Genomic DNA, 19,786 nt, shown 5'->3' with positions numbered 1-19,786 from the left:
AAACAGAACGAAACAAAACACAGCTCTCCTTCCTCCTGTTCCCACCAGGAATTCTGTTTTCTTCCACGGTCAAACAGCAGCCAAGAGTTTTGCTGCTCTATTCCACTGCCAATTTATCCTATTTGTTCCTTCATAGATCTTTCGGCATTGTTACATCCCAGGATCCTCTCTCTGATTTGCAAAGATGTCTGTTTGGTTTTACTTTTCGGGAAAGAAGTAGGATTTCAGCCACATTGAAATAATGCTTTGGGTGGTTTTGTTTCCAAATTGAGCTTCTGTATTCCATAATGAAGACTAAAGAATTTGCCAAACCTGAGTTGGACAGCGTTACAAATTTATATTGCTTTTCTGTCCTTGAGCTTTTTGAATTTTTTTAAAGTCAGATCTTTCTCTAAAATGGGGCTACTCTTACTTATGTAATAGTTTGCTTTCCTCCAATGAAGTGGTATAGTTTTTAATTTTTTTCCAGCCTTTATAATTTTTAAACATCTTTTCTCAAAAAAATGTATATTTACTTCTACTTTTCATTTTCCTCTCAGTAATGATGATACTTTGATATTTTTACAGTACATTGTAGTTGGTAGCTTCAGTTATTTTCTAATAAAATAGGGATGGTAAAGATCTCCACTGTAATCTGGAAATACCTATCATTTTAAAAATAAAAGATGATTAATATTATACACATGAAGCTAAAGGCAACGTGGTCATGGGACTTAACAAGAAACACAGAATCATAGAATCAGCCAGGTTGGAAAAGACCTCTGAGATCATCAAGTCCAACCCTTGATCCAACACTGCCATGGTTACTAGACCACATGATCAATGTCTAGCAAAAACAGTGGTTTTTTTCATGTATGAAGGCTTTCCCTGTACAGTCAACTCAGTTTCTGCTCCAATTAGTCAAGTGCCACCGACAAGAAGTCCAGAATTTCAGTGTTTTATTTCCATTCTTTCATTCTAAAAATTGTATTACCCCCCTGTCACCAGTTTGATGACTTCCATCTTGCAGAAAACAATATGAATACCTGAGGCTGAGGCTGTTGATCATACTGTTTTCTGAATGAGCAATCATTTGCAATCAACAGAGCCATCCTTCCCTTAAAAATCAAATTACCTTCATGTATGCAAAGTATAGCAGCTTTTCAAAGGCTGACTTATTTATTAACCAGCAGAATAATTCTAACAAAAATTACTTTTTTTTTTTTGTTTTGTTTTGGTGACTGGATTTCATGAGATTATGTCCATGTTCCACAAAATTACTTGTACATTCCCCCAGTGGTGTCTGGCTTCTGTTACTTATCACTTAAGTACCTTTCAGAAACCAGTTATACATGAATGTATTGCAGTGCCCTGCCAGGGACACCTCCTTCAACCTGTGAACATCAGGGACTATTCACTAACCAGAAAAAGGCAGAACTTAAACCCCCTAATACTAAGTGGCAGAGATGCTAAATTAACTTTTTAGTAATAACATGAACACCTTACAGTGATTTCAATGAGTAATTTTCTAAAATAGCTTTATGCTTTATGGTAAAGTGGATTATGAGAGGCCTCAGCATGAATCAAATGGCACCACACAGTGAATGTGAAGGAACCCTAGGCAAAACCATGTTTTACCTGTTTGAAGCCAAAATAGCTTATGGGACTGAGGGAAAAATAAATTATCACCATATTTTTAAAGAAAAAAAAATTAAAGAGAAAAATACTGCTTAAAAAGAAATCCAAGTGACTCACGTCGAAATGATTGAAAGGTTTGTGCAAACTGTCTTTAAAGTTTGAGAAGACTGAGAAAGCTCCTGTCCTATGGTGTAGGCTACACAAATATTGACAATGTAAGGAATTCTTGTTTGACATAGACTATTCATTAAGCAAATACATAGAACAGAGTACACTCTTCTTAAATCTACATGATTTACAGGGGAAGTTAGTGAGGGGCTGGCAAAAAAATCAAGCCTTTATCAGGAAATTATTTGGTTAATTACTTTTACCTTGTACTGAGACTTGCAGTCTTTGTTCCGGTCGGTGACTCCAATCCCTCCCCTGGTTTTGAGGATTTCTCTCTGTTCATTTGCTGGAGTATTGAGTTCAATTCACTAATAACATTAGCCTTGGGGCCTGAGAGAATCGGGCTTTTCACCTCCGGCACATCCCCCCATAGCTTGGATGTCCTTTGGGGGACAACTTTAGCCATGTTGGGCTGGGCACTGATGGGAGGCGGGGGCGGAGCGGGAGGAGGGATCACAAAGCTGTCCACAGTCTCCTCGATCAGCGCGTCCTTGTAAAGTGCATTGCTTTTGTTGATTATGGGCTTCATTTTTGGCTTAGGAGGTACTGGGGGTTTGTCCACCAGAAATGTTTGCCCATCTGCATAGACTGTACAAGTATCCACGTTCTCCCCCCCTTCTGAGGATAAGGTAGAGATGCTGGACACCGTTGAGATAGTGCTGGTTGTCTCTAAGTGATGGTCACTACTACTTCGGCTGTCTACCTCCTCAATCCCAGAGTCAGTGACGTTATCAAAGCTGTCAGGGGGTGGCAGAAAGGAGGCAGGCAAACAGTTTGAAAGACCCATTTGCTTTTTGCTGTCTAGGGAATTTGTTGGCTGGCTGGGGGGGAATGGTGCGGGCAAGGGTGTGCCATTCTTCCTCTGCGTGATCAGGTCTGTCAGAGCTGACCCAGGAGCCGCACGGTCGTCGGGGATATCAAAGCTGTTGGCAAACTCCAAGGGAGGGGGCAATGGCTCAGTGAACATAAACTCTTCATCAATATCCACCGATGCCAAGGGTGGTGGGGGGATGCGGAAGGGCAGGATGACGGGGTCATCGACAGAGCTTGCTGCCACGATGGTTTTGCAGGGAGATGCCGGTGGCTCAGGTGCAGCAGGTGCGCTCAGCTCACTTTCTTCCGCTTCCTCGCTCCCCTCTACCCTCTCTGGCGGGGAGTTTTCAGGACTTGGCTCCATCTCAGCTTCCTTTTCCTCCTCATCTTCAGGCATATCGTCTGACTTCGCTGTGTCCACGGTATGAACCATCAACAAGCCAGCTGACTTCTGCTGTGAGGTATCCACAATGTTTATCAACATGTTCTTCTTCTCCTCAGCTTTCTTTTCTTTTCCTGCATCTGTTTCATACTTGTTCTCAGTCTCCTGCCGTCTCAACAAGCCACGGGTGTTTTGCCTCGTGACAGTGGCAGTAACAGGAAAAGTTGTTTCCATGTTGGGTCTCAGCTTTGTATCGATGTAAAGCGGTTTATTAAGGTCTGTTTTGACAGCATCTCCTTTGCCTGGAATCTGCTGTGTTTGTTCTTTCATGGCTCTGTCCCTGGCAGAGAGCGCGAGGGCTAGTGGTGAGTTTGGATCCAACAGCTTCCCTGTGACCGGGTGCACGTAACTCTCCGGGCTGGATGCGTTCGTGGACTTGGCTGCCACTGCACTATTGTCAGTACCTTTCATTTTGGACGAGGCATTTAATGTCCTTGAGTCACTCTGATTGCTGGGCTCACTGCTATTAAAGAGACTTTCAGGCTCTCTGGGTGCAGGAATAGGCGATGGCGACATGAGCTGTCTGAAACCATCCTCGCTACTGAACATTGCTTCATCGGTGAACTTAGACTGCCTCATGCGTGGTGTTGGTGGGGTTAGCCCAACATCCTCATCTCCCAGGTCCGTGGAAAGGAAGGCTGGAGAATTCCTCCTAGCTTCCAGCCTCTTTTCCCTGTCCCTCACTGCCCCTGCAATGGCTGCTGCGAACGGACTGCTGACGCCCAAGCTGTCATCGGGCCGGAGCTGCCCCGGTTGCTCTGAAGACTGAGGATCAATCTCCATGCTGCTCCCTTGGCTGCTTTTCCCACTGCTGCTGGTGGATGGCTCTTTCACAATGATTGTAGGGATTGGAATAGAGCAGGTCTTTTCTGGACTGTCCTCAACGTTGGATTGTTTCACCAGCATCCCCTTCCGCCTCGCTGGTTTGGCCGGCACGTAAACTGCTTTGCTTGCAATCTTCCCAACCTCAGAATATGGATTTTCTGGCATCTGACCCCTCTTGTTCCTGAAATTTGCCTGAGATGCGGCACTTCGACTGTACAGGTCTTCTGAGTCCAGAGAGTATCGGTCCAGTTCTCGTCTGTAATAGATCCCTTTGTCCCTTATCATCGTTCCCACGCTCTCAGGCCTAACCAAGGAAATTTTTGCACCTGAATTCTGGTTAAATGGAGGTTTAATAGTTCCATAGCTCCTTGTTGTCAGGGATTTGGGGGAGTTGTACAGAGAGGGAGAAGGTGGTGGTGGTGAGGGAGGTAAGGACTGTGGTGGTGGTGGGATATCTTCAGAGGTGTCAGGCATTGAGAGACTTCTGGTAAACTTCAGCATAGGAGGAGCCAGAAACTGCCGTTCTTCCTCTGTTATTCCTAAAAAAATCAGAAAGTATATTTAAAACACTGTCTTCCACTGGGATCCCTCTGCATTATTACTGTATTATTTCTGTATCCAACCCAAAATGCCAGGGTGCATTTCCCATGACACAAGGCATATGCAAAATTCTAAAGGAGGTCTTTTGGTTGATTCCTACATAGGAATTCTTTCCTGTTGGACTTCCAGGTGCCAGAATTGAAAAGGATGCTACAGAGTTTTAATTAAACTGATCACTGATGTGTAGGCAAATGTTTGGGGTTTATGTATCATCAAGGTAGCTGTAGAGAAGCACATTTTCTATGAAAATTACTGAAGAGGGAAGATGTTCTGTGCAGAAGAGTAGCTTCTGCCTTGCTCTAGCACTCTGTAAAATGCATATAATAATGCAACTTGGAAACCTAATGAATTTTTAAGATGCATTTGGAATTTAGCATGACGACTGTGAAGATCCTACTGGGGACAAAAATCATAACGTTTCCTTACAAAGGATGACATTATATCATTACAAATACAGCTTTTAACACAAATAAACCAGGTAATAGTGGGGTAATTTGGATGCTAATTTTACATCAGCATAATGTGTTTCTAAATTGATAAAAATCACTACTAAGATTACTACCAAGAACAAAGCAAACCCAAATTTGGTCTGGTTTTGTCTGTTCTTCCTTTCTTTATTGTAAAATCATCTATTGCCATAATTTGATATGAAAAAAAGGAGAATTTTAGTCTGTTTGATAAACAGGATTGCTTTGTAAACTACACAGCATTACAGTGCTTTTACCTCAATAACAAAGAAAAAAGGGATAATGTTTTGCCCCAATGCTTTGCAAAGGGCTTGTACTGATCTTTTTTTTTTCCTTGTTAGAGGCAACATTCTAAAGAAAACAATTACATTATAATTCCAGAGTTGCCTACTGCCATCAAAGCAGAATGTGGAAATTACATCACCTAACACAAAAACTTCTTTTCTCATGAACTTTGTACAAAAATTAAACAGTCACTCACTGACGCAAAGGTGTCGGAGGACTATGCTTTAAGAGAGAAGTAAAGTTACTACAAGTATATGATTAATGCACAAGTAAACTATACATGAGAAGCATTTTACCTATAGATTTTTGTCTCCTCATTGTACCCCGAGGTATACCCAGAAACGGACCTTGAGGACTCCCTGGTACAGTGGGCGTCATCACGGCAATACCCTGTCTCTCATACATGGACTACAAAAAAGCAAACAGAAACCCCACAAGCATTAAAGCATGAATGTCTCTTTCACATGTAAATAACTGTTCTGTCATAGCTGCTAATCCACTATCCCTTTTACTTAGAATTCCTATGGAAAATTACAAAATTGGTGTTATTCTAGGGAGGAGGGGAACAGAAAGGGAAGGGTTTTATTTATATAAAGTGACAGCAGCTGTAAGTGTATTTCCTTGAAATTATTTACAAGGCAATATATTAAAGTTTCCAGCACATTTTGAGTGCTGTAAGAAAGCGGAAGCATGAGCAACTGCATTTTAATTCATTCAGTCCCAAAAACCCAACCACACACCCTGTAGCTATTAATGCTCCCTCTGTGTGATCTCCCTTCACTTCTGAAGACCAGACCTATTCTTGGAGTCTTGCACAGACTCAAGGTGTCTTGTGCAAGGTTACACTGGCAGTCAGCATCTCAGCTGGGAACTGAGGAATGCGACCTGAATCCCAGTGCTCTCAATTGTTCCTCCTTCTCATCACAAAACTATTTGTACTCTACCTCTTAGAATAGCCTTAATTTCCTTCCACCCTGAGCTGCTGCGAACAGAAAGTGCTTGTTACATCAGGACTGATGCTCTTTCAGAGAGATGGATAATGGAAAAATATATCTAAAATGCAATAAAACCAATTTTTTTTTTCACATGCAAAGTTTTGTGAGACCAAATCCTGCAACTGAACAATTCAATTTCAGAGTTCTGGAGTTTAATTTTTAATACGTGCTACATTAATTAATGTCAATTTTTCACTTACAAATCATCGTGCATTATTTAATTGAGGTACTATATATGCCATTAGGACAATAAAAACCTGCAGTAGGAGAAACTTTCGCATTAGTGGGGATGGTGTGGCTGCACTAACTCTGGTGTTGAAACTGAAATAGAATACCTTGATTTTCAGCATGTTTTTTTTAACTTAGGCTTCGTGTTGTAATGACACCTTCAAGTTCAGAACTTGTTGGGCTCTCACCAGCTCAGGTTCACATCTGCTTGAGTAACACTGAGGGAGCAATGCTGTTCGTGTGACAGTCTCAGAATAAATATGAGGACATAATGAGAAAGGTTTTATAGGGGTATGTAGACTGTTCTGTCCCAAAACTATTACTAGAAATGCAGAGTAGACCATGCCTTAAAAGTTACAAGATAATAAAAGTAAAATAAATATCTAAAGCCAAAAGACCCCCTCCAACCAGTTCCAGAAATGAAAGCAGCACTTCATAGCTCCCACTCACATTCATATCTGTAGCTGAGGGAAAACATCTACTAGAAGGCCTCTGTTTTATCGTTGCCACTCTCGAGTCCACAGTTGCATTGTCTGCAATTCTTGATGGCTTGGAAACTGGTACTATTTCATCCACCTTATCTGTAATATAAAAGCGTTCAGTAAAATAAATATCATTTGTCCATAGAAACTGAAAAGTATTGCAGGGTCAAAGGAAGAGATTTACGTTTCAAAAAAATGCAAAGAAAAATTTTTTTGGCATTTTAACAAGGCAACGCTTGAGCATCATAAGTCGTGCAAGCCGAGCACTTTTTATTGCTGCTACATAACATGCATGCTTTAGTTTTAAGCCTGCATGCATTTAATGTTTACTTAGTGTGACTCGAAAAACAATCCTCTTCTTCAAACCTTCAAAATGTGAAGGGAGAATATCTATATAGAAATGGAAAGAAGACCTTTAGAAATAATGAATCTGTACAGCACTGTTTCAAATAGAGATAAGCAGACTGTACTTAGTCATCAGAATTTCAGTGATATTTTGGACAATAACAAGTACTCCAGAAGTGCTCTTTTATGCCTATTCTCCTCAAGTAATAACGTTCTAATTTATTCACACTCTTGGACTCATAGACTGGCATTACTAACTGCATTACTTGTTTAAATGAAACTTTAATATGTGGGTTTTTTATTTTAACTACTGGATGGCTTGAGAATGTATTTAGTTGTGGTCAGAAACAGACCAAATAGGCAAAGTCCAAGTCTGAGTGAGAGCTTCAACATTTGGATTTGGGATTCTGATCTACCATATGACACGATGGTAAAATATGGGGAGAACTTTATTCAGAATGTTCCAAAGCTGAGTGCTGGTGTTAGCCCCGTCTCCAACTTTGGTCACAAACAAGTTCCATCAGCACTTAATACATTAGGTTACTCCTTCAGACTGAAGACCTCAAAGTACCATATAATCAACTAATTATTGCCTGACAGTTCCTTTTTTTGCCCCTTCTACTACTGTGAAACCAAGGCATGGAGAAATTAAACAAGTAGCCTAAGCCACCAGAATAGTTTGAGTTTTGAATCTGTGCTAGAATCCAAAACTGAATCATACCAACAGGTTTCCTTGCTACGCCTTCCATGGCATTTGCTTCCCTGTGCAGCACGTTAATTTAGTGTCTTTTCCTTTGAAGTTTCACCAAAGTAAGGATTAGTTACATAGCCTGTGGTGTTTGTGTGAGTGGAATAGCTTAGCCTGGCTCCTGGGCTTCCACAACACGAGTTAGAGCAATGTTACTTTTCAGAAATTAAATCCATCTCCCAAATAATTGTTTATTTGCTTCAGCAAACAAGGGTAGCTACTTCATTAGGGTACTATAGATTTAAAAAAAAAAAACAAACCACCATTTTTTTTGGCAGTGTTACTATGCCAAGTATTGGATTTAGGGATTTAAGTTTTACCTCTCACAGGAGAGCAGCGCACTCAGGGCCCTGGATATTGATATGGATGGGAATAAGGCAGGAGGAAAAGAGCTTTTGATCCCTCTAAACAGTAGATCTGGCTGATGCAAGGATGGTATTTTAAAAGGGAGAAAAAGAGAGGGAAAAACTTTTAGCCTTCGGGTTAGGAAGTAGGTTGTCCTAGAAGTGGATATTTCAGTGTCACAGAGGATCAGGGAGCAGGCAGGAAAGGAAAGGCTGAGCAGGACCAGCAAGCTGAACACTGCTGAAAACTGTCTCACAAGAGTAGTGTTGCTATTTCTTTTCAATTGAAGTTAGCATTCAATTCTTTTCATTGGTCTGCTTTATTTTTTTGGTGGGATTTAAATCATCCAGTGGAAGGAGAAAAAGGAAAAAAATTCTTAAAATCATCACACATATTCAAAAATAAAACAAACTTCATGTCACATTTCATAATGACTTTGTTATACAAACTGTGAACTTCTGAAAGAAAAATATCTGCACTTCTGCTCAGCAAAAGGCATCAGAAAGCAACGGTGTAACCACGAATATTTGACCTATACATCAAAAATATGGCCAGACTGCAGAATCATACTCAGGGGATCTATCACCAAGAGCTTCAACTGGGCAGAGATTTCCTGTTAAGGCTCTCCCACCCTTGTTAACATTCCAGAAGCCAAACAACTGGTCTTTTGGACACAGAAAGAAGGAAGTTTTGGAAACTGAAGCACTACATACTCAAAATCTGTACATAAGAAATATAAATATACCATGTAAGAACTGATCCCCTTTATTTTTAACAGACACATGTAACCATATACCCATTCAGACAACAAAAAGCTACAGGGAAAGAGTGATGAGGCCATGACAGACACTTGAAAAGCATGAAAATATTTGTTGGGGATGGAACATACATACCCTCCAACTGCACTGATTTTGCTAGACAATACTACAAGTCAGATCCTAATGTTGGATCTGAGCAAAATATCAGTTGGCACCAATTCTTAATACCATCTACTACTTCCAGGTGGAAAAACCCCCTTGGCTTTGTGTAAGTTTATTGCAGGTTTCTTGTCTGTAGGTTCCCAGTCCTTCTCACCCTATGGCTGCTCCCGTTGGAGTGGTGCTTTGTGCCTTGCCATATCTAGCTAAAGCACTTGGAAATGGAAGAGGAGAGCAGGTTAAAGCTTAAGCTGCTTTGCAAGGAACTCTTTAGTGCTTCCTTGCGTGGCACTTTCAACTGCAGCACTGCTATATCTTCTCTTTGCTCTGCTGCCTTTGGTCAGGAAGCAAAGGTGGAGTGGAGGCTGTTGTTTTGAGACTACAACAAAAAAATTTGAAGCCATGGAAGTAGCCAGCACGTGGGAACGAGATTGGTTCTAAATGGTAGCAGCTACATGGCGGGTCCTGAAGAGCAAGTCAAATTCTTAACATCTGGCCACAACTCCACCACCCTTCTGAAGTGAAAGCACTGTGCAAAATAAAAAACATTCTCACTGCATTATCAAACGTGCTACTTAGGCCAAATTGACTGGCTGAATTGTACTTAGCTTCACTCAAACTCATCCCAAAGAAAGAAGATGTAAACATATTGGGACAAACCCTGTGCTTTGAACTGGGCTGTTCACATCCACAGTACCAGTGTGCAAACCACTTATGCACCAGAACTAGCTTGTTCAGAAGGCCATAATAATTTGTCAGGATCACTAATTAGCTTCTCTCCCAACCTCCTTGTGACCTCAAATACTCTGCAGCATGCATTTCTTGCACCAGTGAGAGGGAAAAGCTTACAAGCTTGTGTTGGAAAGTCTCTGAGGATAACTTTACAAATAGTTCTGACAAAAGAGATATTAAAAAAAAAAAAAGCCACAAAATAGATGCAAAAATTGGTACCCGGTGTGAAGTGTGGCCAAAGAAGCCCACCTCCAATGGCATTTTTACAAGGAACTCAGCTGGATGGAGGTGAAAGGGAAGAAATATTTGGTAGTGGAAAAAGCCTACACTGGAGGTTGGCCATGCCAGATGCAATTTCATCCTTAAATCAGTCATTTAGCAAAGTACAGCCACAAGCACACACGCACACACACTTATACGGGAGCAATTTGTGGCTGACTGGCAGAATAACAAAATATGATCTGCTTTATCTTGAATAACCTCACAGAAAGACAGGGAAGAAGAGTCTATGTCTCACTGGACAGAGAGCACAGCTCGGTTGTAATCACAGAAGAGAATTTTTAAGCCTATGGTTGTTCTCTAGTATTTTCCATTCATCACTGCTTTGCCATATAAACTCTTCTGAACGTTCCCAAGAAGTTACAACGGTGTGTTGAGAGTCAAACATAGGAGCCATGCTACACCCGTGAGAACAGGTCACCACCGCTCAGGGGGCTCCTGGCAACAGCATCCTTTCAGAGAACTGTCAGGGATACCACATGGAAAAGCCAAGTCTGATGCCTCTGCATGCATATAGCAGTTTGAGTGCCACTAAATTAAATTCCCCCGAGAGAGGCAGCACCAACAGATATAAAATAATTTATTGCAAAGTGCGTTTCCATCTGCCCTGTGGGTTTCCAATGGGCCCCGTGCTCTGCTCAGGGTGCCAGCCCTCAGAAAATTAGATGGCCTAAAGGCACAGGAAGTAGTTGTGTTTTATCAAGATGTAGGTCGTCTCTGATGAGAAGCTCTTAATCACAGACAGAGGAGCACAGTACCCAACAGCGTGTCATGACTTTTACATTCTCAAGAGGTCTGGCTGCCAGGCAAGTTGCTTTTTTTCTTTTTTTTTTCTCTTTTTCTTAAATAATTAATATCTCTGATAATTACAGGGGACAGTCTCCTCCTAATAGATTTGTTGCAGGAGATGGCTCTTATCCCCGTAGAACACATTGCTTAGTGACTCTTGTTTCCAATCCCCAGACTCTCTCAGAGGAAAAATTATAATGCTGCCCATCAAGCCACCAGATCCATCATGAAAGGAACTTTGAAAATGAGAGCCAGGTGCCTAGATAGATCTGGTGGCACATCACTATACAGCCCCCAAAGGAGAAATATGAGGTATGATCCTGGCAACATTACTTATTGTACGACATAGCCAAGACATGTGGATTAGCTCCACCGAGGGTCTTAGAAACTGAGCTGGTCAGACCCACAGAGGATAAGAATGATCATGATCCGGTACAGGCTGACCCCAACACCTCAGGCTGGCATGCCAGAAACACCAGGCAAAGACTGATCGAACACAGTTTTGGAGGCGAGTATTGCGAAGACCTCTATACTTACCACCAAGTCCCGAGTGCTTGCTCAGAGGGGATGGGATAATGGAGAAAGAAAACTCAAAAAACAGCTGCCTCAAGAAATGACTTGTATTTGTAAGAAAAGCAATGAATGCCTGGCACAGAGTAAAAAAATGCTCGTATGAAGTTAAAGTGAAAGAACAGAGGCAAATGTTCTTCAAATACCAGCAGCACACATAGTTAACAGTGCAAATATAAACTACAAAATGTTAGACTAATCTAGTCAGCCAGAATACAATGTTAGCCAATGTAGGAAATGGTTGAAACTCTGCCACCAATGGCCTTATGGCTAAGAATTAAAAGGACAGGCACATTAAAAAAAACCTCTAAAAACCCTATGGAATGGTTATTTTTTCTTCCCTCCCCCTTTTGCCTGGCGTGGAGGCATGGGCAGCGAGGCCCTCTCGGTTATGGCTCTCTGCAGCCGGCCACTGCGACAAGGCAGGGTGGCCTGCGGCGGGTCTCGAGAGTCGCCCGTCCCCTCGGCCCCAGGTAAGCACACAGTGGAGGATGCCACTGCGTCCTCCCCGGTCCATGTCGAGGCACAGGTCAACTCGACATGGGGGGTGGCTCTTTGGGAAATGCGCGTTTCAAGGACCTGCGTCCTCGGCTGCTTGAGGAAAGCTAAAATCTCTGACAGGTAGTTATGGATGGCTCTTGTGGAGGTAGCCACAATGCCCAGCTGCAGCTCCATGCGGCCCATGGACTGGGACATGAGGCCCATGGACTGTGCATGCTCCCTCTTGATATTTTCCAGCAGCTGCACAATCCTACTGTTGGTTTCCATCAACAGCTTCTCTCCCTCTGTTAGCTGGGGCTGCCCTCTCCAACCCCGATCCCTAGGGACAGGCTCAACACCGCAGCGCTCTTCATTCATTTCATCATTTCCCTCCTCCTCAGGAGAGTCACTTTCAAACTGAGGAGTTCTACTGAGTGACTGATCCCCGGGAGACTGTATGTCCATGGTACACTCCGGAGTCCGCGCTGGCGTTTGAAATCCCTCAAAATCCTCCCCAACGTTGCTGTGCGTTTCAGACGAGGACAGTGGCCACTGCCAGCTCTCTGTGGTCCTGGCTGGTGAGTCTTCGTCAGAGGCAGGCACCGAGGATTCCTGTTCTTCGGCCGGCGTGGACAGCAAGCTCCCTCGGTGATGGCCGGCTTGCCCCGAGGATCCAGGAACCTCCCCATCTTGCTCCCCAGTGACATCTGGCAATCAAATAGAGGAGCAACAACCACTGTATCTGAGGCCAGGCAGATGGAGGTATCTACATGCATTGGACAACACATAGAAAGAAGCCAGTTGGGAAGCCAAGAGTGTATGTGTTTGGGCAAGCAGAAGGGCCGACTAAATTTTAGTGACTGCACTGGGCATGTGGCAGTTGAAGTTATTAACCACTTTTGGTACCAATGCACACTGTCCTGTACCCAGAACACACACAGCCGTGCTGCATCCCAAGGCAAGGAGCTACCAGTTCCCCTCAGCATGACTGTGACAGGAAATGTCAGTGAACCTAGCGAAAAGCTCACCTATGCACTGCAGTGGTGCCAGTCAGAAATCCCTGGGACGAGCTCAGGGCCAAGGGTCCAATTGAGCTTCCTGGGGTGCCAGATGTGCTCCACCACTGGCTGAGGGCAGCCCTTTGTTGCTCTGAGGCACTGCTGGCTATCTTCACTTTTGTCCGCCGTCTCACGTCACCCCCACCCCCAGTGGGCTCTCTCCCAAGTCACTGCTGCAGCGCGACGGTGCCCGTCCACGGGGTTTATCCCGCGAGCAATGCCCTCCCGAACATTTGCCGGATTCTCCTTGCTCTTTTCCTCCAAACAGTCGGAAACGCTATCTGAGGGCATTGCTCACCGGGATCTCATCATCTCCTGGAAATGAACTGAGTTTTGCCCTCCCCTGGCTACCTCTTCCCTTGCCTGAGGGCACGTGGTGGAAACCTGGGTGCAAGTGCTTCCCTGTGGCAGCTCAGCGTGCAAAGAGGCATCACTACAGACGTTAAGGTGGAGGATGCTATCTCTTTGCTTACTCTAAATCCTCCCCTGTATAAAATGCCCCCCTCAAAGGTGAGGAATGGCTCAGCCGTTTGCACCTGCAGCCATCACTGGCTCACAGTAGAGCACCATCTGCCCAGCTCCATTCTGGATTACGTGAGACTGTGGCCACAGCTCTCACCTTTTCCATGCTTCAGATTGAAAAAATGGGTCTGCCTTTTTTTTTTTTTTTTTTTTTTTTTTTTTTTTTGATGGGGGACAATTTGGCCATCAGAAATTAATCTGGGGCAGTCTGGCTAAAATGTTGTGGTAGGGTAGCCCAAACCCCTGCATTCCCAAGGCTCAGGCAAGGGATAGGTGACAGAAGTGCTGTTGTCAGTAGGATTGTGTCCTGATTAGCAGTGGCTCACCGTTGCTGGCTGTGCTGCTTACACTACAGTGGTCTGGATGCCTACTCTCTGGCATCCCAGTCCCAAAAAAAGTTATTTTTCAAGGATTAATTTCTGCTTTTTGAAATACTCTGTATGCTGCTCTTCAGACCTCGACAGAAGCTGTAAGCTTACATCTGCAAGGTGTTGCTGAGGTCATATTAAATGATAATTTTGCTTCTGTTTATGAGTCAGTGGGGGTTTTGATAGATTTTTTTAAAAATTATTTTGTATGGTTTAAAATGAAAGCTCCTTCTCGCAGACCCAAGGATCCCTCCTCCCTGTCTACCATAACGTGGTACTCATTATTTCTGCACCCAAGTGCCTCCAATATTATACTGGCCTAAAAGAGATTCTGTGTGACTTAATAGAAAGATGAGTTTTAAGTGCTAAAATAATGGATATTATTTGTGCATTTAGCATATTCACTACTTCAAAGTATTCACATTCAAAGTATTCATATTCCCTCTAGCTGGACTGTCCAGTTGCATGTTTTATGGAAAGTGAGGATGAGATTGTATTTGTAAAAAGGCATGAGCTCCTTATGAAAATGAATTTTAGGGACAAACTGTCATGCAATCATTGGCTCTTCCACTCCACGGAGATTTGAAAGCGACTATATATCAACCTAACTAATAACTGATTCTTCCTTTGCAATTCCTCTCCCACTTTGTCTAATACAGCCATAGGCATTCCTTCAATAACAAATCTCTCTTTACAACTATAGTGTAGGACCATGCATTATATCTCTGCATTTTCCTATTTGAGTACACATGAAAAAAAGCACAAAAAAAGCAGGGGACCTATTTTTACCACACATAGCAAACACACATTTCAGTTAAAGTCTATGGAATCAGTGGGAGATAAGGGATCATATATACTCATTCTGGTAGAGCCACTGGTCGTACAAAATGTCTCGGTATTTCTTTTGACATGTCATCAGAAAATTCCCCATATTTGAAAACGCTATTTACCTGACAAGTGTTCTAAGCAGAGCTCACCTAACAACTGGCAAGCAACAGAACCAAACTAAACTAAAAGTCAAAAACTGAAGCAAAACAAAATCAAAAAACTCCAAAGCCCACACTGATTTATGAATATTTCTGTAAATGGTATCACTGACTTTAGTTTGTTCAGATTCAGAGGGATCACAAAACTTTTGTTATTTGTGCATGTTCACACACTTGCCAGAGGCTTGTGAAGAAAAAAAATCCCTGAAAAAGCATAATAAAGTAAATTTTTGCAAAATTCTTTATTCTCTATGAAAATTTACCAGTTGTTACCCTCCTATTCAGTATTTTCAGCCTTTCTGAGCTGAAAGAACAGCATCTGGCACGGGTGACCAATAACACAAATGACAAAGGGCACAAGCAAAGAGTCTGTGAAAACCCCTGGGCAGAAAGTTAATTGTGGAAACTCTTGGCGAATACTTCTGAATAATGAATACATTCACAGGTTTTAGGTTAGGTTGGTAAACTTGGCTAGCAATGAAAAGGAGGAATAATCATAACTGTTATTGCTTGTAACAAGGTGTTCAACATCTCTTAGTAACTCTGGGTTCTGGAAGCTTTGTGAAGCATTGACATGGGGCACAAGGAACCGAGGGTGCACTGCAGGTATGGCCTGTATTAAACTTGGGAAAATTGCCTGAAGGTCAATGGCTGACACCACCTTGATGAATGTGTCTGTCTCTGCCCAAGAAATCCATTCCTTGATGACCAAAAATTGCCCGAAGTTCAGGGTGCATCTTGGTCAGACGGTTGCACCAGTGCCTAGGCTGTGGAAATGGTGTGCCAGGGCCATTGGAAAACTTGGTTCAGCCAGAAATTGTCCTATGTTTGAACAGCTGCTGACAGAAGGATTGAAGCTGACTGATAGAGTGACCTCAATTAACTGCCTTTACCTCCTTTCCTTGGAAAAGGGATGACTTCCAAAAAAAATAGAGACAGGTCACTACAATTGTCAAGTCAAAATTGTCCATGAGAACATGGATCAAACTGTACACCACCACTGCTGATCTTACTTGCTTGTTAATTTGCTCTAAAAAAATATTTCTCTTTTCAAAGCTTAAAATAGAGTGGGTACAAAGAAGTTCAGCTTCTTTGGGTGCGAAGCAAAAGGAAGAGGTCAGATTCTGTGATCTTTTTAGTCACTTCCACCTTCCACACCATTCCTACGTGCAGCATTTTGCTCACAGGGATATATCCAGGCAAAATAGGTCACTTATGTTTATATCTAGTGATAGCAGCCACCAAACTGGCAGTCTCCAAGGTTCATGTTCCTAACTTTATGTCCGTTGCTCTGCCAGGGCATGACTCCCATTTTGATCCTTAAATGACCAAGCAATGGACTCAGAAGGGGTCATGCATGTGGGCTAAAGGGAACGGAAATTCTGGAAGTCAGTGACCCCACTGAACTTTAACTTTAGTAGTTGATCACTGTGACTACTAGGCAGCTATTTCCTAAAGTCCCACGGGACTCACAGGTTTCTGAAGACTTTTTTGTTTTGTGTTGTTTTACCTCACTGATTCTGTTGTGTTTAAAGAAAAAGGAGATCTGGTATTAAAGTGGTCCCCGTAATAGCAATTAGTGAACCTCCATCACAGTCCTGGCTATCTTCCTTTCTGCCCTGGCAGACAGGTTCTCTGTTTCTGCAGCAGAGCCTGGAGCTGCTCCCTGTCCAGGTGTTTGCCCTGGGCTGATACACAGCTTGGTCTGATGTGGTGGATCAGCAACTGCTCCTGGAGGCCATAGGAGAAGCTCCATGTGTGCCTGCAGGGGTGAGCTGTGTCTGCCCGATCCTGCCCTGAACATGGTGACTAGAAGCCAAGTTTATGCCAGCCTTTAGGTTCATGAATATGTCCATTATTTTGGAGCACTGCTATACCATGCTGTCTCCTTTGCACCACAACATTAATTACCAGTGAGAGTCCTTTATGTTGGTTATTAGACATATTTAGGATTGTAGCAATTGTTGGGTGGAGGTACACACACTTGATTCATCTGCAGGGGTAGAGGACTGAGTCAGAGGCCAAGAACAGAGCAGGGCTTTGGATATACACAAACTTTAGAGACATCAGAAGTATTCTTTAACTTTTGTTCACTGAAGAACATTTGGGATATATGCCTGTGTTGTGCCTTACCTGCCACTTGAACTGGCAGCTGATCCCTCCCCTGAGATGTGCTGCTCTTTAAGAAGCCCTCCTTTTGAAATCCCACCATTCCTGTTTCACCTCTGCTACTGGATCGTTGCCTTTTCCATTATCTTTCCTTTTCAGATTGCCCACCAGCGGAGCTGCACGTGAGGGGTGGGGCACCGTCTTCCTGCTGACAGGTGGGTGGAGATGTTCCTTGGCCACACCAAGTGGGCCAGGAGCTCAACAACAGCGGGAACACAGAGCTTCCTGGGACCTGCCTCTGCTGCTCTGGACCTGGGCCTCTGTCTGTATCTGCATCATGCCTCCTGGGGTGGGTGCATTTTTCAAAGTGCTTAGGTACCAAGGTGATAGGTGCCTTGTAAATACCTAAGATAGATACAGACAGAAACTGTACCAGGTGCTTTATGCAAAACTTCATACAATGCCAATTGCACCTCCGTGCTGTAGTATCACCCACCTGGTCTAGCATCTGCAGTCAACCACAGGCAAATATTTGGCACATGCATTTTTTTCCTTTTGAAAAGTGATGGGAACACAGGACATTCATTCTTCCTTGGTGTCAACAGCTTTGGGCATATGGCCCTTAATGTCAGGTACTGCACATGCACGTTTTGTTCCATTGCCTTCCCTAAATACGAGTTTGCAGGTTTAGTTTAATATCTTTCATCAGCTGATAAAATTTGTCAATAATCTGCAAAAATGGGTTACATAGGCAGCACTAAAACTAAAAGGGTAGTCTTCGCATGTGCCTATTAAAAATGGATAGAGATTCATTTAAACTGCATAAAAATATGGCTGTGGTGTTGCTTTTATCTTATGGATTAACTTTTTTCCCCAATTTCTTCTATTTTTAACTACAAGCAGTTTGATTTTGGTATGAAAACCAGGAGTGATTACACATGTAATTAAGTTTCCAAGTCTGAAAAAAAAAAAAGCAGCATCTAAAACAGGCAGGTGCAATTATTTACACTGCATTCCTTTTAGGTTTTTGTCACTTCCCATATATATGCAAAAGAGCTTGCCCTGCTTAGTTTGTAAAACAATAGCCGGGAAGTAACTTTCTAAAGTTACTTGGGGGTGAAAGTCTGTGAGTGGGAGAACTAGTAAAGGACAATTTGGGTGAAAGGTCTGGGAATGTGGACAAGGCTTTCAAAGAAGCAGATAGACCAGCTTTCCAATATTAATGGGGTGGCAGCAGAAATATGAGAACCTAATGATTTCCAAAGAAAGCTTGGTCAGACTATAGAAGATCTTTTGATAATGTTGCTTGTCATAGAAGCAACTGCACCTGATGAGTAAAACTTCAGTGTCCCTGAGGAAAAACAGGTGACTCCTATTTGGAGATGGTTAAAAATGGATCTCTGATACATCAGCTGTGCCCACTGAAAACGAATGGCTTTCTTTTGATCTATTAAAATAACATTAGATGTATAAAAATTCATCAAAGGCCAGAATTAGGTTAAGTATAATGAGGCTTTCAACACACCACTAAGCATTTAAAGACTAAGCTTAGCTAAAGAGTTGATTCAGAATAAGAATATTAAAGGTTAAGTTGAAATCCAAATTTGTTATTTATGATCATATTCAGAGGAAAGAAACAACAAGTTCAGCCTACAGTTATGTCATATAAATGTATAGTTAAAAGTACACAGAAATTGTATGGTCTGAGTTTTCATGTAGACAATTAGGTTACTCCTCATAAATTTGCCACCACATTTTAACCTAGAATTAACTTCATCCAGCCCCACCCCAGAGGAACAATTTGCAGGATTGTGCTTAAATCATAATGCCAAAAATCACACATTTACCACACTGTGAACAACAGGCAGAGAATATTACTTTAGCAGTCAGCTTGATGAGGAAATAACAGAAGTGCTTTGCAATACAGTCAAACATATAAGGCACTTGAAAAACTTTCCTTCTATAAAAATTAAGTAAAAATACTTGTCTGTTCTCTGGGATACCTCTGTAAACTCTATAAAGTACACTAAAATAAAATAAAAAAAGGGAAAATATAGAAAATAAATCAGTAAAACATAAAAATTGTTTAGTGACTAAAATTAATCATTTAACATTGAGTAAATACCATTACGTGATTTATGGAAATGATTTGTATGTATCAAAGTAAAGAACTATCAAAACTTTCTTGAAAGAAAGTCTTATTTGTGTTTCTAGGGCTGAAAATTGCTTCACATTAGTACACACAAGTCACATTTACACATTATAATCACACCATGAAAAGTAACTTTAAGGAAGGCAGAAAACTGATATGTTCAAATTCTTTCAGAGATACAATTTTCAAGTACCAGCTCTTTAACAGTATAATCAATTAATGAAATAATTATACAGGCATTTAAAATACACCTGCAATCCTGAAGCCTTACAATTCAGCCTACCTTGAAAGAGGAATGGTCATTGTCTAACAGTGGTTTCTGTTCAAGAACAAAAACAAAGCAGAGAATATAGTCAATACCCACTCCTATCCTGCAAGCCAGGTGGAATTTAAGTGGCAATTTGATGTTCTGTTTAAGAGACAGCATTTGAAAATTTGGCCTAGTCACAAAAGAAAGACAACCA

The 19,786-nt window shown here is 42.2% G+C and overlaps 2 protein-coding genes across 3 annotated transcripts in view; both read right to left on the bottom strand.

Annotated features, from left to right (window-relative positions):
• SHANK2 (SH3 and multiple ankyrin repeat domains 2) overlaps nt 1-19,786 on the bottom strand; it is a 318,764-nt gene that overhangs the window by 8,928 nt on the left and 290,050 nt on the right. For both annotated transcript variants that reach the window (XM_027706520.1, XM_027706521.1), the window contains 4 exons: nt 7,253-7,312; nt 6,891-7,021; nt 5,514-5,625; nt 1,989-4,404 (listed from right to left, as the gene is read on the bottom strand). In XM_027706520.1, coding sequence (XP_027562321.1) covers nt 1,989-4,404; nt 5,514-5,625; nt 6,891-7,021; nt 7,253-7,312 — 2,719 coding nt within the window. The remainder of the gene's footprint in view (nt 1-1,988; nt 4,405-5,513; nt 5,626-6,890; nt 7,022-7,252; nt 7,313-19,786) is intronic.
• Nucleotides 7,562-19,625, bottom strand: LOC113979068. The gene is made up of 2 exons (XM_027706523.1): nt 17,195-19,625; nt 7,562-12,834 (listed from the first exon to the last, which is right to left on the bottom strand). Exons 1-2 carry the CDS (start codon nt 17,271-17,273, stop codon nt 11,975-11,977), a joined length of 939 nt encoding a protein of 312 aa, XP_027562324.1. The 5' UTR covers nt 17,274-19,625; the 3' UTR covers nt 7,562-11,974.

Source organism: Neopelma chrysocephalum, unplaced genomic scaffold (genome assembly GCF_003984885.1).
Source record: "Neopelma chrysocephalum unplaced genomic scaffold, ASM398488v2 Primary Assembly neopelma1_381, whole genome shotgun sequence".
Taxonomy (NCBI): Eukaryota; Metazoa; Chordata; class Aves; order Passeriformes; family Pipridae; genus Neopelma; species Neopelma chrysocephalum.
Note: the sequence above shows the minus strand (reverse complement) of the source record. Positions and strands in the feature narration are given on the sequence as shown.